The 26602-nt window shown below is 44.8% G+C and overlaps 1 protein-coding gene across 1 annotated transcript in view; it reads right to left on the bottom strand.

The window, feature by feature from the left end:
* Nploc4 (NPL4 homolog, ubiquitin recognition factor) overlaps window positions 1-26602 on the bottom strand; it is a 57636-nt gene that overhangs the window by 27323 nt on the left and 3711 nt on the right. Inside the window, exons 2-11 of the mRNA XM_021176269.3 lie at window positions 25643-25723; window positions 21210-21322; window positions 14162-14338; window positions 11452-11500; window positions 10577-10671; window positions 8589-8712; window positions 5354-5533; window positions 3061-3147; window positions 1002-1073; window positions 170-296 (exon numbers count right to left, since the gene is read on the bottom strand). Of these exons, the coding sequence (XP_021031928.1) occupies window positions 170-296; window positions 1002-1073; window positions 3061-3147; window positions 5354-5533; window positions 8589-8712; window positions 10577-10671; window positions 11452-11500; window positions 14162-14338; window positions 21210-21322; window positions 25643-25723 (1105 nt within the window). The remainder of the gene's footprint in view (window positions 1-169; window positions 297-1001; window positions 1074-3060; window positions 3148-5353; window positions 5534-8588; window positions 8713-10576; window positions 10672-11451; window positions 11501-14161; window positions 14339-21209; window positions 21323-25642; window positions 25724-26602) is intronic.

Raw genomic sequence — 26602 nt, 5'->3', positions numbered from 1 at the left:
GCCTGATCTACAGAGCAAGTTCCAGGGCTCTAAGAGAAACCCTATCTTGAAAAACAAACACACACACACAACGAAGCTCATTGTAACCAAGGTAAGGATGGGAAGCTGCTGCAAAGAAGAACAAACATTAACAGGCAGTAGTATTTGTGGCACTCTGCCCCATTTATACCTGTGGCCACTGCAGTAACAAACTTGGATCCAAAATGACCATCGGGAGAGAGCCGGCAAATGTTGGGGTGCTTGTTTTGAAAGTCTCCTGCAGTGATGCATTCTTCTGAACTCAGGAAATAGGTGTCCTAAGCCAAGAGAGGCGGGATATCAAATTTTACAGCACGTGTCAAAACAAGCTTCTATTTTGTCTAAGAATCTATTAAGAGTTGAGCCAGCAGGATGACTCACAGTGAAGATGCCTGCCACTGAGGCTGACCTGGGTTCAATCCCTAGGTTCCCCCAGATGGAAGAAGAGAAACAACTACAAGCTGTTCTCTGACCTCCACATGTGTGCTGTGGCACGTGTGTGCGCACACATGCACAACAAATACATAAAATTATTTTAAAAAAAGAAGAAGAAGAAGAGCTTCTACTGCTAATAACTTGGGAAGCAAACAGAAGTGGATCTCTGTGAGTCTGAGGTCAACCTGGCCTATACAGTGAGTTTCAGGACAGCCAAGGCTGAAAAGCTTGTCTTAAATAAATAAATAAGCAAGCAAGCCACAATGCCTCAAAAAATCACACTGAGACAAATATCAGCAATTCCTAGCTATCAGGGACTCGTGTAAAAAAACCAAAGTAGGAGAGCAGAAGGCCTTGGCTCCCACTCCCATAGGCCTCAAGTGGAGATGCGTGGGATCTGACCGGCTGGACGATTCAGCAGGGTTAGCCTTGACTAACAAGACTGTCTTCAGAGTTATCTGCAAGCTGTGCAGAGACTGAGAGGTCTAAGTCAGCACTACCTGAGTGAGGTTTCAGGCCAAGCCACACTCCTGTCTCCTCCGTCTCACCTTATTCCGACTGTATCGGACTGTACCCTTTCGGGTATCTTCTGAGACAAGGTCCGTGAATATCCATCCAACCTTAATGGAAAAGGAAAGCATCTTTTGAGTATCTCCATACAACAGATGGCTTCTGTCCAGGGAGGATAAAAGCAGTGCCCTGCAGACAACCCTTCCAGCTCCCGAGCCAGTAAAGCTGAGAGCACAGTTCCTCAATTCTGCTGCCAGGGAGAGACCAGCACCTCCCTCTGGTGCTGCGATGACAAACATGTGCCCCTCAAACAGACTCTGCCTAGGACCACTCAAGCCCACACTCCACTAGAAGTCAGAACAGCTTGTAAATGAGACCAACAAGATGAGGCAAGGAGTTTATGCTCCAAAAAGAAGACAGACAAGAAGCAAGCAGTATGGTTTCCTGGAGTAGGTCTCCCACAAGGAAGAAACAGTGTCCCTGGAGAGAGGCACCTAAGATGAAAGGAGTGTTACGACAGAGGTTTCAGCTTGCCACCGCTGATGGTCCAAGCTCTAAAGCTGTACCACCAGGGCTCCCTAAAGGCCAATCCTACAATTCAGGTGCTATGCAGCCCCTGTGTGTCCTACAGTGACAGGCCTGCATGCTCTTATCATCTCTGCTCACCTTGGCCTCCAGCATCAGAAGACAGTGAGAGGACATCAGACTGGAGCTTGAGGACAAGCAAAGCAACCACCAGTTCCATCCTTGGGAAAACTGACAAGATGGTCACCACTCTCTCCAAGAGACTGAGACTCAACTCATGAAACCACCATCTACACCTAAGTCTGGTATACTATGGGTCACTACTGCTTTAACAATGCTCAGGTGAGCACAAACCAAAAAGGATGGTAGCACAGAAAGCAAGCACAGAGGACCAATCAATAGGCACAGTCCAAACCAGGCTGAGGGAAGAGCAAGCAAGGAATGAGGGTTCTGAGAAAGTAACTTACATAACTTCAGACTTTACATGGTCATGATGCTACAAAACATAAATCCACAACACATGGGTCTAAACACTGGGCCACTTTTCCTCCTAAACCAAACTCCAAGAATTTGCACTAGAGTATGGCCAACATTGAGATGCTGACTCCAGAACCTGCAGGGTAGGTATTTCTGCCTCAAGGTAAAGCCATGCTGTGACTTTCCCAGTCATGTTTTTAGGTCTTCCTGCCCACCTACAGAGAGGTAAGGTGGAGTGATCCACACAGATCATTCCTCTCTGTCTAAATAAAGGACAAAACTTACACAACTACCAGTACTGAACTTCCACAATGTGTTCAAATTCATGATTCAATGAACCTGTGAACCCTAACAAGGCAGGGATGGTAGCATACGTCTGCAATCCTCACAGTGGGAGGCTGAGACAGTAGGATTTAAGTTTAGACCAGTGTGAGCTACAAAAGGACATGTCTTAAAAACAAAAACCACAAGCTACCATTCCTAGGACACTTGTCAAGGGTGTGAAACAAACCACAGCAATGGACTGAAAGGACTCTCCTATCTGCTAACTGTCCAGAGACCCAGACAACTGCAGGGTCAGAGACCTACATTATACAGAGGGAACCCCATACTGATACAGAAAGGACACTAGCACCAAGTAAAGCAAGCCCCATGAAGAGCAAGCTCTCCTCTGCTCTGAGTGCAATGTGTAGCTGTCTTTAGGAACTATGGCTATCAAGGTGAAAAGCTGTGTCTTCATACTTTATAAATAAGTCTTGCTCTATGTATCAGGCTAGCCTTGAACTACTGATCATCCTGCCGCAGACAGCAGAGTGTGGGTGGGGAGGGGCGATGACAGAGTGGACAAGTATGTGCCTAACTCTTAGCTTCATATTTACACTTGAGATGTTCTCACCTCACTCCAAGTCATGAAACCATCATAGTTACTAGCACCAATGAACACAACAGTGGTTCCAGAGGGGCTGAGCCCACACTTGATTTTGTCAGCTAAGGGTTTGGTCCCAGAGCAGACTTAGCCACTCCGTCTGTTTGGATTTCCCCAGCATGGAGCCCCCAGGTTTCCCTGAAGGCCGCCTGGCTGACAGAGCCTCATACCTTCCTCAGGCCAAGTTTGGCAGCAATCTCGTCAACCACCTCAGCTTTCGGGTCTTCCAGAAGCTCCAGACTGTTCTGTGTACCAATCTGCGTGGAACCACAGATAGAAAACAGTTAGAAGAGAGACCTGGGAAGAGTGTTGCCTCTACACCCTTCACCTTGACCCACGAGCTTCAACATTGCTCAAACACAAATGGGCCCAAAGGAAAGGGATCTCTGCCTCAAAGTCACTGTGTAGACTAAGCTGGCCTCAAAACTGCTATGATCCCCTGCCTCTATCTCCTCAGTTCTAGGATTACTGGTGCTGGCTGCCACAACCTGCCTTTTTTTGGACAGTGTCTTAGTTTTTAATTTGGACTGGACTCAGATTCACTATGAAGCACAGCTGACCTTAAACTTCAATCTGTCATGGGCTCCCAGGTGCTTAGATCTAAGGAATAAGCGTCCATATTGGGCTTCAATTATACTATTAATGTAACTGCCACACCCCATGCCAGAGATCTTCAAAACTGAGCTGAGGCTCTGTGTTTACAATGCAACACTTCAATGGAAAGCACCCCATAGCCAAGGTCTGGGTGAGTGGGTCTCTCTGCAGGGGCTTAGTTACCATCAACAAAGCAACAGAAAAGACTTCTACAATCTCACACATCTCCATACAAATGCCAAAGTGTCAAAGTAGGGTGACAGGCACAGAGAACCCCTGTAACAAAGGCAGGGATGACGCATGTACTGATACAGAAGCCACACACTATACTCGTAAAGTCACGTCTGCAGACCCTGACAAGTGCCCCGGAGTCACATGGGGCCCTGGGTCACATGATCTAAGAAGCCAGCAGAGTGAGAGGTGCACAGTGACCTCCAGAATACTGATGTGAAAGCCGGGCGTGGTGGCGCACGCCTTTATTCCCAGCACTCTGGAGGCAGAGGCAGGCAGATTTCTGAGTTCGAGGCCAGCCTGGTCTACAGAGTGAGTTCCATGACAGCCAGGGCTATACAGAGAAACCCTGTCTCAAAAAACCAAAAACCAAAAACCAAAACCATAAACCCCCAGAATACTGAAGTGAAAAGAAGTGACTAGTGAGAATTGCCTACAAGTCTGATGACCTGAGCCTGATCCCCGGAACCCATCTGGTGGAGAGAGAGTGGACGCCAGCGCGTCTCCTCTGACCTCCACTCATGCACTGTGGCATGAATACACACACACAGACAGACCTAGAGGCACAAATACATTTAAAAAAGTGGAGTGTGTGTGTGTGTGTCTGGTTTCTGTCCCTATATATGTTTCCTTTTGGAAGTCAAATTTTTTTGTTTTGTTTTGTTTTGTTTTGTTTCATTCAAGGTCTCATGTATGCTAGGCTGGCCTCTGACTTGCTATGTAGCTAAGGATGATCCTATAGTTCAGGTTTTTTTTTTACATTTTGGCGGGGGTGGCACGGTTGAGATCAGGTTTCTCTGTGTAGCCCTGGCTGACCTGGAAGTCGCTCTGTAGAGTAGGTTAGCTTCAAATTCAAAGAGATCCCTGCTTCTGCCTCCTGAGTGCTGGGATTAAAGATGTGCACTGCTACTGCCCAGCTATCTTAAACTTTTGATCCTCCTGCCTTCACTCTCCAATGCCGGGATTACAGGCATATGCCACCACATACAGATTATAAACTAGAAGGGACTGACTGAGCCCTAAGCTTTGTGAGTGCCAGACAAGTGTTCTACTAAAAGTGTTATGGGCCAGCCCTAGGGGCTGTGATCTTATGCCCCAATAATTTTGGAAATCATTATCACATACACGTGTGTCATGTGTGCATGTCCAAGAGCGTACAGTAAGAGACAGAAAAGCCGGGGCTGGTGAGATGGCTCAGTGGGTAAGAGCACCCGACTGCTCTTCCGAAGGTCAGGAGTTCAAATCCCAGCAACCACATGGTGGCTCACAACCATCTGTAACGAAATCTGACTCCCTCTTCTGGAGTGTCTGAGGACAGCTACAGTGTACTTACATATAATAAATAAATAAATAAATAAATAAGCACTGACTGCTCCTCCAGAGATCCTGAGTTCAAGTCCCAGCAACCACATGGTTGCTCACAACTATCTGTAATGGAATCTGATGCCCTCTTCTGGTGTGTCTGAAGACAGCTACAGTGTAATCACATACATAAAAGAAATAAATCTTAAAAGAGACAGAAAAGCCATGGGAAAAACAAAGGGAGAACGAGGCATCGGGAAGGGGAAGGGCTCTACAGCACCTTACAAACAACTCCGACCTTCTTATACCCAGGCCCTGCACTCTGCACTCACGCACCTGAGGAGGTTCGTAAATTGCAGCCACTTCAGCCCTGATGCCAAGGGGAATGTCCTTGTGCTCTGTATACCGTCCGTATAAGTACCCAAAATGCTGGTTTCCGGTCTTTCTCCAGAAGTCAAGGAAGCGGTCAGCAACAGTATGATTCTCAAACATGATGTTGTCCACGTGTCTGTATTTCTATAGAGTTAACAAAGGTTAACAAAAGCTTAAATGAAAACATCCTATCAGAAACGTTTTTCAAGAACCAATCTAGTGAAACATTATCTAGTTGGTTTTTTTTTTTTTTTAATTTATTTAGTGTTGTTTTTATGTGTAGGAGTTTTGCTTGTGTGTATATCTGTACTCCTCCTGCATGCATGGTTAAGAGCACTGAACCACATCCCTAGCCCCGTCTGTTTTTATTTCAGCTTGGACCCAGCCCTAGTTCTCAGCTACACTCCCTAGAGGTGTAATTCATGCATGTGGCCATTGGTGGATCGCTGGCTTACCTAGCATCTGCACCAGAGTTTAAGCCCCCGAAGCAAACAACAAACTCAAACTTAAGAACCTACTCTGGGAGGCATGGCGACCCATACATCTCTAATCCCAGCACTCAGGAGGCTGATGCAGAAAGGAGACTGCATTGAGTTTGAGGACAACCTGGAAACTGTTAGAGACTGCCTCTAAACAGAGAAGAGAGGGAGGGAGGGAGGGAGGAAGAGGAGGGAGAAGGAAAAACAGGCAAACTGCTCTGTTCTTTAGAGATCAGGGGGGACAGGGAAAGGAGAATTTCATCAATCAATAAACTAGAATTAACCTCACTGTTTTTACTTAGAATGAAGGTTTTCAAACTGAAAAGTAGCTTTCCAATAAGAATGAAGTAATTAAAGGAGATTAAGATTCCAAAGACTTGGAGCAGGATAGATGGCTCACCAGTTAAGAACACTGACTGCTGGGCTGGAGAGATGGCTCAGCTGTTAAGAGCACTGATTGCTCTTCCAGAAGTTCAGAGTTCAATTTCTAGCAACCACATGGTGGCTTACAACCACCTATAATGGGATTCAATGCCTTCTTCTGATGTATCTGAAAACAGCTACAGTGTACTCACATATATAAAATAAGTAAATAAATCTTAAAACAAAAAATTTACCAAAAAAAAGTTAAAAAAAAAAAAACAAAACAAAAACCACTGACTGCTCTTCCAGAGGTCCTGAGTTCAATTCCGAGCAACGGCATGGCAGTTCACAAGTGTCTGTAACTCTAAGATCTGTACGCCTCATAGAGAAGTGAACTCAGACAAAACACCAGTGCACATAAAATAAAAATTAATAAATTATTTTTTGAAAAGATTCTAAGGGCTGGCAAGATGGCTCAGCCAGTAAAAGCACTGACTGTTCTTCCGAAGATCCTGAGTTCAAATCTCAGCACCCACATGGTGGCTCACAACCATCTGTAATGAGATCTGACGCCCTCTTCTGGTGCATCTGAAGTCAGCTACAGTGTACTTATGTATAATAATAAATAAATCTTTTTTTTGTTTGTTTTTGTTTTGTTTTGTTTTGTTTTTCGAGACAGGGTTTCTCTGTGTAGCCCTGGCTGTCCTGGAACTCACTTTGTAGACCAAGCTGGCCTCGAACTCAGAAATCCACCTGCCGGGGCTGGTGAGATGGCTCAGTGGGTAAGAGCACCCGACTGCTCTTCTGAAGGTCCAGAGTTCTAATCCCAGCAACCACATGGAGGCTCACAACCATCTGCAACGAGATCTGGCGCCCTCTTCTGGAGTGTCTGAAGACAGCTACAGTGTACTTACATGTAATAAATAAATAAATCTTTAAAAAAAAAAAAAAAAAAGAAATCCACCTGCCTCTGCCTCCCGAGTGCTGGGATTACAGGTGTGTGCCACCACCGCCCGGCATAAATAAATCTTTAAAAAAATAAAAATAAAGATTCTAAGACTCTCAATCACGCTCGGAGAAGCTAGATATGGCTGGCAGAGCCAGGAAAAGGTCACAGTTCTCATTAGCCACAGTGACAAGCAGGAGGCCAGCACACTTAAGCCAGGCTCTTCTGAACCTGAGAGGGGCCTCTGTTACCAACTTCCATGCAATATGTTCTTTTCTTTTTTTTTTTTTAAAGATTTATTTATTTATTTATTTATTTATTTATTTATTATATGTAAGTACACTGTAGCTGTCTTCAGACATACCAGAAGAGGATGTCAGATCTTATTACAAATGGTTGTGAGCCACCATGTGGTTACTGGGATTTGAACTCAGGACCTTTGAAAGAGTAGTCAGTGCTCTTAACTGCTGAGCCATCTCTCCAGCCCTATGTAATATGTTCTTAAAGGTATCACAAGCACTGAACATTTAAAAATCTCCTAAAAAAACCCCGTGTTTCAGAATAAACAACAACAAAATAATTAAAACACATTTAGAAGGGGGAGTCTGAAGAGATGGCTCAATGGTTTCTCTGTTAGAGAGAGCACCAGAGGTTCAGCTCACAGCACTCACTGGCCTATAACCGCCTATAATTTCAGTTCTGGGGCTTCCAACATCTTTTTCTGGCCACATGTATTCATAACACATACACATATGCAGGTGAAATATTCACACATGTAAAATAAAAATAAATATTTAAAATTGTTTTTAAAGAAAATCCATCCTCTGCACAAGCCAACCAAATGGAACCTAAACTCAAGCCCTACACCTGCAAGCACTAGAAAGTTCTCTGTCTTATGATGGCCACAGAAAGACAGACGGTTAGATCTAAAAGGACACTTGCTGTTCTTCCAGAAGGTCCAAGTTCTATTCTCAGCACCCACATCAGGAGGTTCCAATTCCCTGTAAATCTAACTGCAGGGAGTCTGATTCCCCCTCTCCTGCCCTATTCAGGCACACATCCCACAGACACACAGCATGCATATACGTAACTAAAGCCAGGTGTGGTGTGCACAGTCCTTTAATCCCAGCACTTGGGAGCCAGAAGCAGTCAGATCTCTGAGTTCCAGGCCAGCCTCCAGAACAATGTTCAGGATAGCCAAAGCTACACAGATAAACCCTATCTCAAAAACCAAACCAAAACAAAACAAAACAAAAAATAACTAAAAATATAAGTGAGAAAGAAAGAAAGAGGTGAGAGAGAGAGAAAGAGAGAGAGAAAGAAGGAAAAAAAGAAACACTAGAGAATTGCCACAAAGGAAGTGTCTACTTGTTAGTCATGAAAACAAATCTCAGGGACACAGGCTGCTTACCTGTCTGTTCAGCGTGATGGCACTGGGCTGGCATTTGGTGCAGATACCATTTGGCCATGGGAGGTGTCCCTCACACCCTGACTTAATCTTGCAGCTGATGTTCTCCAGGGCAACAAACTTCCCCCTGAGGGAAAACAAGGCTGAGTTAAACCTAACACTACTGGGAAGTCAGGCAGGAGACTAGAGGGCATGTGAGCCAGCTTACAACCCACTGGACAGTGCTTCTAGGGGGCGAGAACACAAGGCAATACACTAAAGCCACTCTAGTAGAAGCTCAAAGTTCCCCACTTTCTACCATGTCCTATACAGGGACACACAGCTCTTTTCCACACCCATGAGGTTTTCAAGAACACCGTTGGAAACCTGTGAGTGACTGATGGCATTATTAGCCCAGCTTCTACTGTAAAATGTTTGTGTAACATGCTTCTTCCTAGGGAAACTCTCACTAGGACACAGAGCTGTCACTCATCTACTAGTCAAAGGCACCACATCCATGAGACAGCACCAGGCCGACCACTGGCCTACAGGAATTCTGTGTACGTGCTCTCCGTTTTCTCAATCACAGAAGGGTCCATTCCACTTTCTTGCTTGATAATAGTTGTTTTATTTATTTAGTGTGCATGTGTATATGTGTGTGCATTCACATGCATAGGTCAGAAGTCAACTCGCAATAGTTGTTTCTTCCCTTTCCACCATGTGGGTTCTGGCCAGGGATTGAATTTAGCTCATCAGGCTTAGCAGCAAGTACCTTTATCCAACAGAATCATTCCACCAACCTCCATTTTCTTTCTTGTCCTCTCCCCAGTTTTATTAAGAAATAATTGACCAAAAAAGTATACATATTTAAGTTGTACCATGTGGCTTTTTTTTGTAAATGAAAATTTTATGTTTTTGGTGTTGATGATTTAAAAATACTCACATGCTGTGAATGGCTAGCTTGAGCTGAGGTGTGTTGTGGTGGTGCCCAGGGGTGGTGGCCCACTCCTTTATCACAGCACTCGGGAGGCAGAGGCAGGTAGACCTCTGAGTTTGAGCCCAGTCTGGTCTACTAAGACAGCCTGGACTGCACAGAAAAATTCTGGCTCAAATAAATAAATAAATAGCTGCCAGGCATGGTGGCGCATGCCTTTAATCCCAGCACTCTGGAGGCAGAGGCAGGCGGATTTCTGAGTTCGAGGCCAGCCTGGTCTACAAAGTGAGTTCCAGACAGTCAGGGCTACATAGAGAAATCATGTCTTTAAAAATAAATAAATAAATAGATAGATAGATAGATAGATAGATAGATAGATAGATTTAAAAGTTATGTTGAATGCTGGCAGGTTATCTGAGAAAAGCTACAATCAGGCAATCATTTTTAACAAAACAAAAACCAGAACAAAAAAACCTGCTGACTTGAACTCAGAGCCCAGTCCTCTTATCAGCGAGGGCTGTCTTAGGAAAATCAAACAACAGGTGTTGCCTTAGCTGACCTTTCTGGCCACTGCTGCCATTGCATTCAGGGAGAGAGGTGGCTGCTTACACTGTCTTGCCTGACCAAGTCTGTTAACTAGAGCCCCTGTGGTACCAGGATGCAACCCACAAGTGTTGTGGCTTCAGCCCCATGACAGTTGTAAAAGTAGAGCTGACCCCAGGCGTGGTGGCGCACGCCTTGAGTCCCAGCACTTGGGAGGCATAAGTAGGCGAATTTCTGAGTTCGAGGCCAGCCTGGTTGGTCTACAGAGGGAGAGCCCCGGGGAGTGGGTGCACTGAGATCCTCGTGGAGCAACTGTCTTTGCAACAGCTGTATGTCTTGTTTACCTCCCCGAGCACTGTGGTGATAGCAGGACATGTGACAGGTTCTCCCTGCCTCTGGAATGGGCAACACTTGAGACTGCTCTGTTTTCTGCACTGCAAGGCTTCACTTTTCCATTCCCATGCCCCGTGTCTATAAACTATAATCATCAGAAATGAATGAAGAGATTGCGTGCTGAGACACAGAGGATACTTGCTTGTCAGCCCCTCCAGTCAGCTTCCGGATGTAGGCATGGAAGGACATGTGCTTCACAGGAGGCTCCAAGTGGTTCAGATAGTCCTCATCAAATGGCTGCCAAACCATACACAGAAAATGAAGGGTCACAGTTCTGCCAGGACACATGAGGTTTCTGAACCTTACTGTGCAGGGGATCAGACCAGAAGGCACAGAGACAATGAGGGAGGCTAAGCTGGGTCTTTACTAGTTCAAGGTTAGAATGAAGGGTTTTTTGTATTTGTCACATTTCTTCAAGATAAAATGAACTCCTGTTAAATACTAAAGCTCTAAGAAGACTTTGCAAAGTCATAAAATGCCTGAGGATATAGCTTAGTGACAGCCCTTGTACCTCAGAGACCGTCCTCATTCTCTCTCTCTCTCTCTCACTCACACACACACACACACACACAGAGAGAGAGAGAGAGAGAGGGAGAGGGAGAGGGAGAGGGAGAGGGAGAGGGAGAGGGAGAGGGAGAGAGAGAGAGAGAGAGAGAGAGATCAACAAGAGACCTAAGATTCAGACACAGTAAATCAAAACCATCACACGCAGGAACCCAGAGGCCCAGCCATGTGTCAGAGAAAAATTATCTAAGAAGGGAACTGTACATACCCCTTCATCACAGCAACACAACGTCTCAGCCACTCACAATCCCCCCTAAAGGAAGGTCACTCCCATAAATAAGCCTCAGATTCTTTGTGCTATTTGCACAACTGGGAATAAAAGGCCCAAGACAATAAATAGAGAAAATCTTTAAAAAGCCAAAACACCTCAGTTTAGGATAAGAAAATGCTTAGACAGCTCTTTCAGCAGCAGCCAACCACACTGCTCAGCCAAAACCTCCTCTTCAAACTTACCTCCAGTGGGACACAATGCACACACTTGCCCAAAGGACCATGGCGGCATCTGGAAAATGCACAGGGTGGAAGAAAAACACAGAGATACAAAGGTTACTTTCTCTTGCTACTTCCCAATATTTTTATTTAAAATGTACATTACACTTCAGCAAAGTGCTTCCCTACAAATGAAGAATTACTGTTGATGGGACACAAACAAATGTTCCCACTATAATAGTTATTTATTCTGGTGTGTATCAGAAAAAAAACTACAGGATGGATTACCTAAACCTGTAATCCCAGCATTCAGGAGGCAGAGGCTGGAAGACTCAAGGTCAGACTGGCTGACAGGGCTACAAAGGGAGAGCCTGTCTCAAAAGAGGACAAGAAAGGGGAAGAGGGGAAAGGAGGAATGGGGAGGGAGGGAAGGGAAGTGAAGAAAAAGAGAAGTTAAAAACCCTAACCAACAAATCAAATTCATGGCTTCATCAATGTTAACTGCTTCATGGGACACCAGCTAAAAAATAAACAACACATGAGGTTGTATTCAATCTCCACCATGAAAAATAGCATGTTTAAAAAGTTGTAGTAAGCCGGGCGTGGTGGCCTTTAATCCCAGCACTCCGGAGGCAGAGGCAGGTGGATTTCTGAGTTCGAGGCCAGCCTGGTCTACAAAGTGAGTTCCAGGACAGCCAGGGCTATACAGAGAAACCCTGTCTCGAAAAACCAAAAAAAAAAAAAAAAAAAAAAAAAAAAGTTGTAGTAAGGACTGGAGAGATGGTTCAGCGGTTAAGAGCACTGACTGCTCTTCTGAAGGTCCTGAGTTCAAATCCCAGCAACCACATGGTGACCCACAACCATCTGTAATGAGATCAGATGCCCTCTTCTGGGGTGTCTGAAGACAGCTACAGTGTACTTACATATAATAAATAAATAAATATTTTTTTTAAAAGAAAAGTTGCACTAATTGAAAATGTTAAGAAAAGGCTGGGGGGCTTGGGGGGGGGGCTGGAGAAAAGGTTCAGAGGTTAAGAACTAATCTTCAGAGTCGTGAGTTCAACTCCCAGCAACTACATGGTGACTCACAACTGTATTGAGATCTGATGCCCCTTCTGGTGTATCTGAAGAGAGCAAGTATAATCACATAAAGTAATATTTAGAAAAAAAAAGAAAGGGAAAGGGAAAGAAAAGAAGGGGGCTGGAGAGATGGCTTGGCGGTTAAGAGCACTGACTGCTCATCCAAAGGTCCCGAGTTCAAACCCCAGCAACCACATGGTGGTCACAACCATCCGTAATGAGATCTGATGCCCTCTTCTGGTGTGTCTGAAGACAGCTACAATGTACTTACATATACTAATAAATAAATCTTTAAAAAAAAAAAAAAACAAGAAAAGAAAAGAAAGCTGTGCAGTGATAGCACAGGCCTTTGATCCCAGCACTGGGGAGGCAGAGGCAAGTGGATCTCTGACTTTGAGGCCAGCCTGGTCTTCAGAGCAAGTTATAAGGTAGTCAGGCTGCACAGAAACTCTGTCTCAAACAAAACAAAACAGAAAGGAAACATGTGCTCCCTCCATCACTTGGAGATGGGCTTATTTCTGAAGAGCAGAATTCACATATATGTGAGCAGGCTCTAAAGGACCAAGAAAGCCGAGATTATAGTGAGTCCTTGGAAGAAACACCAACAGGAGTAGTCTTGGAGGCTCCAGTCCTGCAGCTGAGTGCACTGCTGGCTATTCCATCTGACATAAAAGTTGCTGATTTAGCATTTAGAACCAGTAACCCAGTGTCAGCACCTTATTGCATTTACACAATGACACACTACTGCAGAGACAAACAGTCTCCATGTACATAATTTCACATCTGAGTGTAGATCATGATGCTTCTAACTGGTCTCTCTGTTTTACTTTTCAATTTTATTTTATGTGTATGGGTGTTTTGCCTTTATGCATGGCTTCACACTACGTGCCTGGGGCAGAGGTCAGACAGCTGTAAACCACCATGCAGATACTGAGACTCAAACCTGGATCCTCTGCAAGAACAACAAGCACTCTCAACGGCTGAGCTATCTCTCCAACCCCTAACTAGTTTCTTTAAAAAGAATTGCAAAAAATCCTAAGATAAAGGAATGCACATGCACTATCATGTGACACAACCTGGTACAAGTGACTAACCGAGGAGCAGATCTGGGATCAGATTCACTGCAGGGTACCCAGGATACTCTTCTAGAAGTCATTCTACTGCTCCTGAGAGATCAGAGCCAGCCCTTACACTGCTAACACATCAACCACCATCAATGTCTTCTACGCCTAACTCTGTTGGAGGGAGCAGACACTCATCTCAAGAGGCATCAAAGCAGACCCTACCTGTCTCTAGACACCTTTTGAGCTTCTTAGTACTCACATACTCGTAAACATTTTATGTGGAATCCATTTTAAAGTCCCATCTACTAAAGAGTTGTATAACTGCAGTAAAATAATGTGATAATAGGTGGCCAGACTCAGATTTTTCACCTTTATCAAATGCTTACTAACATGGAACATGTTTTTAAAAAAACATTTTTTTTTTTTTTTTTGCATGAGCTAGCCTGAGCTCACTATGTAAACCAGGCTGACCTTGAACTTGCAACAGTTCTCTAAGGGCTAAGATTACTAAAGCCACCACACCCAGCTCTTAAATATTCGCTTTAATGATCCATTAACGCCTCACTGGCAGAAGCCTATGGAGCACTTACAGCTGTGGGTCTCGGCTCCGGTAAATCTTCCCGTCCTGCTTGCTGAGGTATTGATCGATCTCATCTTCAACCACATTGGGAGCACCAAAGGCCTTTAACCCTACCGAGGTCGATGTTTCCATTTCAGATGAGGGTCCAGCAAGGCTTGAGGGAAACAGGAACAACAAATCGCCATGCCTGTTCAAAGGACAAAATGTCACAACGCCATACTCCCCCAAATACAAACCACAAAGTCTGGTGTGGACCCGGACAGCTTCAAAGGACAAATGCTACCATTTAGTGGCCTACATAGGGAAGATCCTGATTTTAAGACAACAGAATTCTTTCTTTCCTGGCATTACACACAACAGCGCACATCCTCTAAAAGTTAACTTCCTTATCAATATTTTAAAAGCTCTGAAACACACGCAGCCATCTGACTGCATGTGTTAGCACAGCCTGTGCTCAGCTGGGCCGAGGACAGCCCTCCCATTCCTTCTGTCTCTGCCCTCTGGCCTTGCTGAGCTCTCCATCCATAGCAATCTGTCAAACCCACACTCTCAGGCCATGGCCAGCTCTCCGTCCATCCATGTGTCTCATACACAAGTCCTAGACTGGATGAGGTGACATGAGTTGCAAGCATCCAGATGTGGATGATGCAACCACTGATTTACACCATATTTCACATCTCAGTCTGCTTATCTACAGGTCTCAAAGAACTGCCACAATCAACAAGTTCCCAGGCACAAACAACCCTGACTGTCCTGTTGGTGATTTTTGGTTTGTTTTGTCTTGCCAGCTTGGCAAACTAAAGTCTACAACAGCACAACTGAAAGCCTGCCTGGTATACTGGCCTGTAGGCCAGCTGTGGGCAGTCTCTTAATTAGCATTGATATGGACGGGCCCAGCCCACTGGTCAGGTGGTCCTGGGGTGTTTGAAAAAGCAGGCTAAGCAAGCCATGAAGCATGAACATTCCTCCATGGCTTCCACTTCACTTCCTGTGCTGCTCTCCCTCGAAGACTGCGACCCAAGATGTGTAAGTCAAATCAGCCCTTTCCTCCTCCCCAAGCTGCTTTTGGTAGTGGCATTTTATCACAGCAATAAAATCCTAACTAAAACACTGATTTATTTAAAAAACAAAAAACTCCACATCTCTCTATGCAGCCTGGGCTGGCCTCAAACTCAAAATCCTTCTACTTCTACTTACTGTGTGTTAGGATTACAGATGTGTGCTACCCCCCAGGGACAGAGGGTCACAACACTACAGGGTTGGGCAAGTCTGCTGGTTTCTGCCCCTGTGAAGCACACACCTCAAGCACATGCCAATACTTTCTTTCCCTCTGACAGGGCAGACTCCCAGACACAGCTTCCTGCTCCAAGACTGCTGAAGGCCTGCTTTCCAAAAGAGCTGCCACAATTCTTGCTCTGCTCCAACTTGACATGACTTGTGGCTAAAGAACGTTTCCTCTCTGAAGCTATTCACAGAACCATCGTGGGTCATGCCTGACCAGAGGTGTCTCGTAGCACTAAATCAGCTCCAGCCTTTGAAGACGGGAGGTGACAGATCATTTCGCAAACTTTCAGCTGCTGTCAACAGGACACACAAGAAAGAAGCTGAGAGAACAACTGGTCCAGTGCTGAACAGCAAACCGAAGAAGAACAATGTCTGCAAGTACAAGCACTGACAGACATGCAGAATCCCAGGAGCAGGGCTGCAGCTCTCAAGAGCTGCCCTCACCTCCTTATCCCCCATAATTCAGAGGCAATAAAGCTGTCAGACTGTAACCAGAACTTCTGCTTCTAGCACTGGATTAAATATGTCTAAACATCCTCTAACTATAAAATACTTGGCTCAGACACTGGATCGATTTTAGCAAATACACTGTAAAAACACTGCTGAGCTCCAAAGGTAAAAAACACCCAGGCCTTCCAAAGCTGGCAGTGATGTCACTAATAATAGCAGAGGACGCGGCTGTCCCTCGGCCAAGGCCAGGATCAGGAACTTGAGGCTCATAGATGGCAGTGTTACTGGGCAACAGATGAGTCTTTGAACTCCCTGCTCACATTTGACTGCTGCGCCTGAAACTCCTACATAAACCAAAGGATTAGCCAGACTGGATGAAGCACACCTGTTATCCCAGCACTTGGGAAGGAAAAAAAGCAAGCAGTTAAAAATTCAAGGTCAGCCTTAGCTAGACCGCAAGTGCAAGGCCAGCTTGGATAATGTGAGAATGTCTTAAAGAACAAAAAAACAAAACACATGACTCAAGGATGTCAGAACAACCAAGAGAATCCAGGAACTCAGAATGGGAACCAAGAAGAAACTGAGTCTACTTCCACCAGATACTCTGCAGGGCAAAGTCACCTCCAAGACCAGGCACAGGCATATGGAGTGAAACCTGGGCTGCTTCTGGGATCTGGAGACCCAAACCAGAAGAGAATGCAGCTCCACAGCACCCCCTGGTGCTCACATAACTAAATGCCACTAAAGCTTGCATCAAATAGATCCTCTTTGAAGCCACACTTCCCCCAATAAAAACCAAAATTACAAGGGAAATAAATTTACACAAGGAAGAATTGACAGAGTAAGGGCTGAGAGAGAGAGGCAAGTCTATGACTCAAATGCTGGAATTACAAGACATAAACACAAACTCCAGAGAATGGATCAGAAACCTTCCAGGAAAAAGCTAGGAGCCGCCTGGCACTTTACAGTGCTAGACATCAACAGCCCCTAGGAAAGGAAATCAAATCACGCTTTGGTTAGGCCTAGTGGTTCAGGCCTGTAAAACAGCTACTCAGGAGACAAAAGGCAAGTCCAAAGCTAGCCTGGGCAAAACAGAAAGACCATCTCAAAATAAAAAGTTTAAAAATGAGGAGGAGAGACCTGGGGATACAGGGTAGTGGTAGGAAACCATACTCAGTCTCGTGTTTGTCCCCTGTCCATCTTAGTCTCTACCTGCATCCATCTGCTGAGGTGAATGGTTCTGCCCCACTACATGCTCCTCCAATGTCTGCTTTACCACTCCAGAGGCGATGGAGCCAAGTCACTGTGGACTGAAACTAAACCAAAATAATCTTTCCTCCCTCTGTTTTCTCAGGTATTTATTTTGTCCCAGTAGTGGAAGAATACTCCACAACACAGGATACTCATACCAGAACACCACCACCCACATAAATCTGTACTTTTTTCAGAGTCTCACACATGCTAGGCACATGTGCACCCACCACTGAGCTGAATGCCCAAGCCCAGTGATTATTACAAACTTTCTGTAGCACATTTATTTATTTATTATTTGTAGTGTGTTCATATTGACTTGTTTTACAGGGGTGACAGTCAGAGGACAGTCTGTGGGGGTCAGCTCTTTCCTCATGTATGTCCCACAGTGTGAGCTCAGCTCGTCAGGCTTGCTGGCATCACTTTTACTTGCTGAGCCATCCACCATACAAGCCCTTATTTATTTATTTATTTATTTATTTATTTATTTATTTTAAGATAGGGCCTCACCACTTTTTTTTTTTTTTTTTTTGAGACAGGGTTTCTCTGTATAGCCCTGGCTGTCCTGGAACTCACTTTGTAGACCAGGCTGGCCTCGAACCCAGAAATCTGCCTGCCTCTGCCTCCTGAGTGCTGGGATTAAAAGATTAAAGGCATGTGCCACCATGCCGGGCTCTAACTTTTTTTTTGAAGTATTTGTTACTACTACTACTGTTGTTGTTGTTGTTGTTTGCACCTGTTCCTGGCTTATACGTGGGTGTTCTGAAAATCCAAACTAAAATATTTCACCTGTCTCCTTTTAGTTCTATGTTAAGGGTTTTTTACTAATTTCTAGTCTAGCCTCATATCTTGAAAGGCTAAGGCAGGAGGACTAGTGTTATGTTAAGGCCAGCAAAGGCTATACAGGAAGACACAAAGAAGTGAAAATATATTTGTTGAAATAAAATCTACCAATCAAGCAGACATCAAGCACAAATTAACTAACCATGCAAAACACCCAGGCAAATTCAACAGAAAAAACTACAGAGCCTTAGGTCAATGTGTTCTTGGAATAAAGGGGTGCGGAGAATAAACCAGAGAATCAGCAATGCTAGACAAGCACTCTGCTACTCAGTCACAAACTTCTTAAAGCACCCAGGAGAGACAGGAGAAGCACAGCATGAGTGCATGCGCGCACACGCACCCTAAAAAAAGAGTAACAGAGCCTGGTGTGGTGGCGCACACCTTTAATCCTAGCACTTGGGAGGCAGAGGCAGAGGCAGGCGGATTTCTGAGTTCGAGGCCAGCCTGGTCTACAAAGTGAGCTCCAGGACAGCCAGGGCTATACAGAGAAACCCTGTCTCGAAAAACAAAACAAAACAAAAAAAAAGAAAAAAGAGTAACAGAAACACATTTCATTACTGAGCAACAAAAATGAAACTACAAGACAGAAGAGTAAGATTCACACAGAATTTCAACAAAAAAAGAAATGCCATTCTTAAAAACACAAGTAAAATAAAGTTGTAGTTACTTTCAATTTCCACAGTATTATGGTATATTCTCTAGACACAGCAGCCATATGAGCACAGTAAGAAAGCAGCTTTCCACAGGACAATGAGAAATACTTTATACCTTGATGGCCTTGGATCTTGACCCTCTAAGACAGTAAGGAAATAAACTACTAGTGTCTAGGTAAAACATTACAACATACAATCTAGACCCAGTCAGAGTAGCACAGGTTTCTAATCCCAGCAGGAAGGAGGCAGGGTGCAAGTTTCAGGCCAGCCTGGATGATACAGAACTCCAGGGCAATAAGGATAACACATGGTAAGACCCCGCCTTCACAGTAACAACAGAAATGCCTAGGAGAGCCCTGAGAGAGGTGTTTCAAATACCTTCTGTTCTCTTACTGTTATTGCAACAGCAACAGAGCGGGCCACATGGCTCACCTGAAAACTGCTCTCTTGGTGCCTGCTTTCTCTTTCTTCTTTTAAGGCAAGGCCTTGCTCTGTAGCCCAGGATGGCCTCAAATTTGCAATCATCCTGCCTCCAACAGTAAGTTTCTGAGTACACCCAGTTAGACTCCATTTCTTGTCTTTATCTACTCATGAGAACAGTTTTTACACACACCCGTGACCCCAGCACTGAGAGGAAGGGGGCAGAACAGTGAGCTCAAGGCAGGAAAACCCTAACTCAAAACCAAACAAACTAGACTTTAGCTTGGCAGCATCTTACATCAAACAGCCCACAACCACCTATGACACACACGTGGGTACACACACACACACACACACACACACACACAAATTAAAAAAAAAAAAAAAATTGTATCCAACAAGCCACAGCCACTGTTTCAATGTCCGCTGTATCTTAGCACACAGGCTCCCTCCATCCATGTGGAAAAGGCACTATTACAGGGATGACAAGGCCCAGGGAGGGAAAGAAACTTCTCAAGGCTCACAGGCAGGGAAGGAATGGGAACATAAACTCAAATGTCCGTAACACTCCTGAGAAATGACTTGATTCAGGGAGCTGGTGAGATGACAGCTCAGTGGCCTACTGACAAGCCCTACAACCTGAATTTCATCCCTGGGGCCCAAAGGAGAGAATTAAATTCTCAAAGTTGTCCTGACCTCTTCACTCAAGAGCATGCACACATGTGTGCACATGAACACACACACAAATGAAATGAAATAAATTATTGTTGTTGTTTTGTTTTGACACAGGGTCTCATTACGTAGCTCTGGCTGTCCTGGATCTCACTATGGAGACCAGAGTGGCCTCAAACTCACAAATAACTGCTGGCCTCTGCCTCCCATGTGCTGGCTATACATTTTTGTTTGTTTGTTTAAAGAAATGACTGGTGAGATGGCTCAGTGGGTAAGAGCACCCGACTGCTCTTCTGAAGGTCCGGAGTTCAAATCCCAGCAACCACATGGTGGCTCACAACCATCCGTAACAAGATCTGACTCCCTCTTCTGGAGTTCTGGAGTGTCTGAAGACAGCTACAGTGTACTTACATATAATCAATAAATAAATCTTTAAAAAAAAAAAAAAAAGAAATGACTAAAACCATTTTTCCGGGTTGAGGATGCAGCCCAAAGGTACAGAGGTAACTACTACAATTCAAAACCCGAGGTTCCAGCTCCATAAAAACTTAAAGGCCAGCCTGATCTGCAGACCTAGCAATATCTTACCCAAAATAAATCATACACATCAAAGCCTCCCAAAGCTCAAAGAAAATATGACTTCAGCCACTCTGCTAGAAATGGTCACAAGTAACCATAACGAACGGCACAAACTAGTTACAGGAATAGACAAACAGGTGGCAAGTCTTTGAACAAAGTATATCATCACTACATAGTTTGTTCCCCACACATGCTAATCTATAAACTTAAAAGTGAAAACTGCCAGAAGAGCCTCCAGTTCTGTCTAGTAATCAGGCCTGCAGACAAATGCCTGCAGACTGAGCCATACATGCAGGTAAAACACTCATACACATCAAATAAATACATCTAAAATAAAAAGACTGCTGAATGCAGGTGCCCAAGAGTGAACAAGCTGGTCAATAAAAGAACCACACAGCCAACGTCAACTCTGCAGGCTCCATCATTTGTTACAACCACTCTCCCCTGCACTCACAAACTGCTGCATGACTGAGTCACAGGAACTCCATAACCTTAGGCCTTTGCTGAAGCCCCACTGACACACACATGTGAAAATGGACCATCATGCCTCACCTATCTTCTTAGTAAGCAGGGCTGACATGATGGCATCTATTTCCCAAACAGCTGTGCTCTACGTCCTCCCCTCTAGACAAGGCGTTGGCCCTACTTCAGATCTGGACTCAAGACCAAAACCTTCTCTTTACCATAACCACTCCAGAATTCCATAGTCAAACCTGCTCAACAGTAACTGCTGGCCTAGCATGACTGCTGTACACCGGCCAAGCAACACAGTCCCCTTGTATGTGAGCAGTGAGCAGGGCCATAGTTAGAGTGGTATCCAGAGAATAGAGGGAATCCAGATAGCCTCAGGTAGAGCACTGCACACAGTTCCTCCGACTGCCTACCTTCCACCAGCTGCTTACTTACTTGATTTTTAGCAAATGGAGGGATTTGCTGGACGATGCTGTTATCTCTCCAGTCTTGTTTCTATTGATGTAAACTGAGAAGCCGTTGTTTTGGAAGCCAAACTCCTTTGCAACCTACAAGCCCCAAACAACAGAAATATAATGAAACATCCAAGCATCACATGCCACAGGCTGCCAAGACCACAGGAAGAACACTTGGTAATGTTAGGAAATGTTCAGCACACGGATGCATCCCTTGTCATTTCACTTGAGAAAAACTGTATTAATCATACCAATGCCAATTCAGTAAGTGGTCCACAGGAAGCCAAGGTTCTGTATAAATAATAAAAAGTTGAAAGTAGGCAGAGTCAAGGCCATTGTGGTAATTTAATTGCTGCTTTTGAAACACTAGTGAGAACCCAATTCCAATCATAAACCTACCACAGAGGGAAATGGAGTGCAGAATGATGCTACCAATGGGGAAGTCGGCTGCAGCGAGCAAGTCTCAGCAGCCAGTGCCTGCTGCCAACCCAGCCTAATGACCAAAATTTGATACTGGGCCCATATTAGGACAAGAGAATTGACTCTTGCAAGTTGTCCTCTGACTTCCACATGTACACCACGGCATGAATGTCACCACCATCACCCCAATACATAAATAAGTGTAAAATAGTTTTAAATGTTTTAAAATGAAATGTCTGTCAGCTGCACACAGTGGCACACTCCTGTGGTATTAGCACTGGGAAGATGGAAGCAGGGGTATAGAGTTCAAGGCTAGTCTCAACCACACAGAAAGTTCTAGACTGTATGCATGAGACCCTGATAATCTGACACAAAACAATAAAAGGGAAAAACAAAAGAAAGGAGAAAGGAAGGAATAACAAGTAAGTGGGGAGAGAGGTAGATAATCAAATCCCTTGTGCGATGGGACCTATTAATCATTTAACTCAACAGATATTAAGCATCCTATATGTGGGGCTCTAGAGGTTCTAGGCTCTAAAAACCCAACAGTGAGACCTTGAAATGAATGGTCTCAAATGAACCAATCACTAAGACTCCACGAGTCGTCATCGTCTTCTTTTCTGGCTGAGGTAGAGGTGACAGTGACACAGGTCTCAAACAGCTCTGGCTGGCTTCAAACTCAGAATGCAGCTAAAGCTGGTCTTGAACTCCTAATCCTCCTACCTGCACTTCCCAAGTGCTGGTCTGTTTTCAACATAAACAATCTCACCACACATGCCAACATTAATTTACTTACTTATTTACTTATTTATTTACATATATATGTTTTAAAGGCTACATAGGACAGGCCAACCTGTCCAAACATCATTTACAGGGCTAAGACCTGCTTTCCAAGCAAGTTTATAAGGGTAGAAAGAGGCTGTTTTAAATTGGGATTTCAACCACACACACATAGTATAGTCCCACTTAAAATAGACATCTAAAGTAGTGGAACTCAACACTTTAGTTGAGAGAGAAAACAGAGTGGCCAGGGCTTCGGGGAAGTTGTCTGAGGGAGAACAGATCTCAGACCTGCTAGTTGAGAGAGAAAACAGAGTGGCCAGGGCTGCGGGGAAGTTGTCTGAGGGAGAACAGATCTCAGACCTGCACAGTGAAAATGTTCTGAAGACGTGTTTCACAGCAATGCACAGGGAATGAAGAAATCCCTAACAGAAGAAAAGAGAAAAAGAACACCTAGTTCCACAGATGTAAATCTGCATGTGATAGCAGAGAACCACATCCATAACACACTGTCCAGTGAAAACTAAAAATAAAACGTAAATTAAAGATGGCTATATAATGCCATCTTGAACATGGATACACCTGTAAACAACAAGATCTTATAGGCCCAGTGCTCATCCAAATTGACAATCTGCCTAGGCTTGTGTGAACTTGTCACTCCCAATGGCATACATTGCTACCCCACCAAAAAAGCCAATTAATGAGTGATAGGGGAAAGCTGGACGCTGAGTTCTCTAGTTACCATGGAAAGAGCAGCCTGGGTGCTGGGTGTCCCCATCTCTGGACACTGGCAGTTGAGGACCCTTTGAGACAGGCCCTGCACAGACACTAACTCAGCAAGGTTAGACCCTGTAAGCAGAAAGCTGCTCAGATCCTATCCCGTTAATTTCACTAAGGTTTTCCCTTCTTATAAATGAGTGAGAATGATACACAGTTAAAATGCTTTCCAAATAACTTTCAAAAAGCACCAAAGCACAAAATAAAACTCTAATGACAAACAGCTTCCTAGGTATACATATTGAGATTTCTTTGGAACCTCCATTGTGTCTAAGATTTGAAGAAATGTAGCAGGAATATCAGCAAAAAGATTGCTTTTGAAATCTGAAATACCTCGCCAAAGAAAACGCTATGTCAAGAATAACACTATGCGCTTAGTTATAAAATGCAGCTAAACTGAGGTAAAGTACAAAACAAAGTTATTCTCCTTAGGTCTGATTCAGCTCTCTCCAATACTCCCTGTTACATACAGAGTCATAAACAGGGGCCAGGCAGAGGTGGCGCACGCCTTTGTTCCCAGCACTCAGAAGGCAGAGGCAGGCGGATTTCTGAGTTTGAGGCCAGCCTGGTCTACAGAGTGAGTTCCAGGACAGCCAGGGCTACACAGAGAAACCCTGTCTCAAAAAACAAAACAACAACAACAAAAAGAATCAGGGAAGGAAGGGGTAGCCTTAAGAGATGGCTCAGGGGCTAAGAGCAAAGGCTGCTCTTCTAAAAGACCCAGGTTCCATTCCAAACTTATATAGCAGCTCACAACCGCCTGTAACTCAGTTCCAAGGGGATCTGACACCTATTCTGGCCTCCACGGGCACTAGACATACATATGTGGTACACATATCCTCATCCGCATACCTAAAAATAACAAAATTGCCAGAATCTCCCATTGTTCTATTTAATAAACAACCATGCAGGCAAATGTCTACAGACCTGGCAACACATGCAAGCAAAACATCCATATACTTAAAAAAAAAAAAAAAATCAGGAGAGGGGCAGGACTGGAGAGATGGGTCAGCTGTTTCAAACATTTAGAACATTGCAGAAGACCTGGAATCAGTTACCAACACCACCTGAAACTCCAGTTCAGAAGAATCCAACACCCTCTTTTGGTCATCATGGACATTGCACATATGTAGTATACAGACATACATGCAAGCAAAATACTCATATACATAAGATAAAAATAAATCAAATCAAAAAAGCCAGGCAGTGGTGGCGCATGCCTTTAATCCCAGCACTCAGGAGGCAGAGGCAGGCAGATTTCTAAGTTCGAGGCCAGCCTGGTCTACAAAGAGAGTTCCAGGACAGCCAGGACTATACAGAGAAACCCTGTCTCGAAAAAAAAAATAGTAATAATAAAGAAGAAAGAAATAAAAATAAATCAAATCAGAAGGCTAAGGCAGACAGACCTTTCTGAATTCAAGACCAGCATTTGAGGACAGCCTGGTCTACAAAAGAAGTTCCAGGTCAGTCAGAACTAAGTAGTGAGACACTATCTCAAAATTAATAAAGAATGAGCTGAGTGTAGTGGCACACACCTTTAATCCCAGCACTTGGGAGGGGGAGGGGGAGGGGGAGGGGGAGGCGGAGGCGGAGGCGGAGGCGGAGGCGGAGGCGGAGGCGGAGGCGGAGGCGGAGGCGGAGGCGGAGGCGGAGGCGGAGGCGGAGGCGGAGGCGGAGGCGGAGGCGGAGGCAGAAGCAGGCAGATCTCTGTGAGTTTGAGGCCAGCTTGGTTTACACAGTGAGTTCCAGGATAGCCAGGGCTACACAGAGACCCTATCTCAAAACAAAAACAAAGAAATAGAATGGATCATTTTAAAAATTCCCCTTTGATAAACTGAAGTTTTTCTTTAATTGTTGTTTGTTTGAAACGTGCTTGCTCTGTCAGGGAGGGAGAAGGGGGATGAGAAAGGGTCTTATTTCATGGACCCAGCTGGTCTGCAGTTTTCATTGCCTACACAGGCCTTAAACCTTTCTCATCTCAGCTTCCCAAGACAAGACATAGGCGTTAGCACCACACCTAACTCCAAATTTTCCTTCTCAAAAATTACTCTTGCAAAGTGCTTTAACATCTACCCGTGGTCTAGTAGATATTAATTGTGATTAGACACCTGATCCAGAGTTCAGCATGGGGGTTCATCCTTGTCACCCCAGCAGCACTCAGGAAGCTGAAGCAGGAGAATTACTTAGAGCACAAGGCCAGCTTACATAGTGAGACTCTGGCTATCTTTCTGACTTCGCCAGTCTGTCTTGTTTCCTTCTCTACCTCCCTGTCCCTCAACAATGATCCAGCAGCTATCCAGTCCAATCACACCATGAAAACACGGTATGAGTGACAGCTTGGTGGTGGAAGTCAGAAAGGAAAAAGGAAAAGGCAGAGACAGGAGCCCTGGAGAGAACAGGGCCGGGGGGGGGGGGGTGGGTCAGTGTCACAGGCACCTTTTTCAGGAAGGTGGCGGCCGTCTCTCTCTTCGTAGCTGTGATCCTCTTCACGCCATCAGGGGACTGGACACGGATTATCTGTGAAACCAGAAAGACAGTTGCTGTACCCAGTAAAGGATTGGTTTTATAAGACTTACACAAACTAAAGGTGGAAATCAGCTTCCGCAGCTTTCTGTCGTACGTTGTGTGTACTGTATACACAGGTGCACACACTGTACACACACCTACACACCGTCAGTCAATGTAGGGCGTCTTCCTCTACTGCTCTGCACCTTCTGCAGTGCTGGAGTCACAGAAGTTCACCTCTGTCTGTGTCCAGCTTTTCTCCAGGTACTGGGATGCAAACTCAGGCCCCAGTGCTTACACAGCAACCCCTCTTCCACCTAAGCCACCTCCCCACTCCCAATCTTTCCCCTTTCAATCTCCAATTCCATTTTTCCTTGAAGGAGAAACAAGATGTGAGGTGCCTCAACACATGAAAGACTGTCTAAAGTACTACTCTGATTCAAGCACGTTATAATTTCACGTGGCGCGCACAACTTCAAGGCTAAATATGGTAGGAACATGTGATCCCAAGCATTCTAGGGGAGGACGTGAGAACATCAGAAGAAGCCAGCTTGGGCTACATAAGACAATCATAAGATAAGGTTTTTGGATTTTTTTTGTTGGTTGGTTTTTCTCGAGACAGGGTTTCTCTGTGTAGTCCTGGCTGTCCTGGAACTCACTCTGTAGACCAGGCTGGCCTCGAACTCAGAAATCCGCCTGCCTCTGCCTCCCAAGTGCTGGCATTAAAGGCGTGCGCCACCACGCCAGGCAATAGGTTTTTATTTTACAAGTGTAGGTGTTTGTCCGCATACATGTCTGTGCACCACATGCATGTACTGCCTTTCAAGATCACAAGAAGACATCACATACAATCTTAAAAGGGCTGGAGACACTAAGTTTAATTCCCACCGT

Source organism: Mus caroli, unplaced genomic scaffold, assembly GCF_978045245.1.
Source record: "Mus caroli unplaced genomic scaffold, Mus_caroli_1 scaffold_13, whole genome shotgun sequence".
Taxonomy (NCBI): Eukaryota; Metazoa; Chordata; class Mammalia; order Rodentia; family Muridae; genus Mus; species Mus caroli.
Note: the sequence above shows the minus strand (reverse complement) of the source record. Positions and strands in the feature narration are given on the sequence as shown.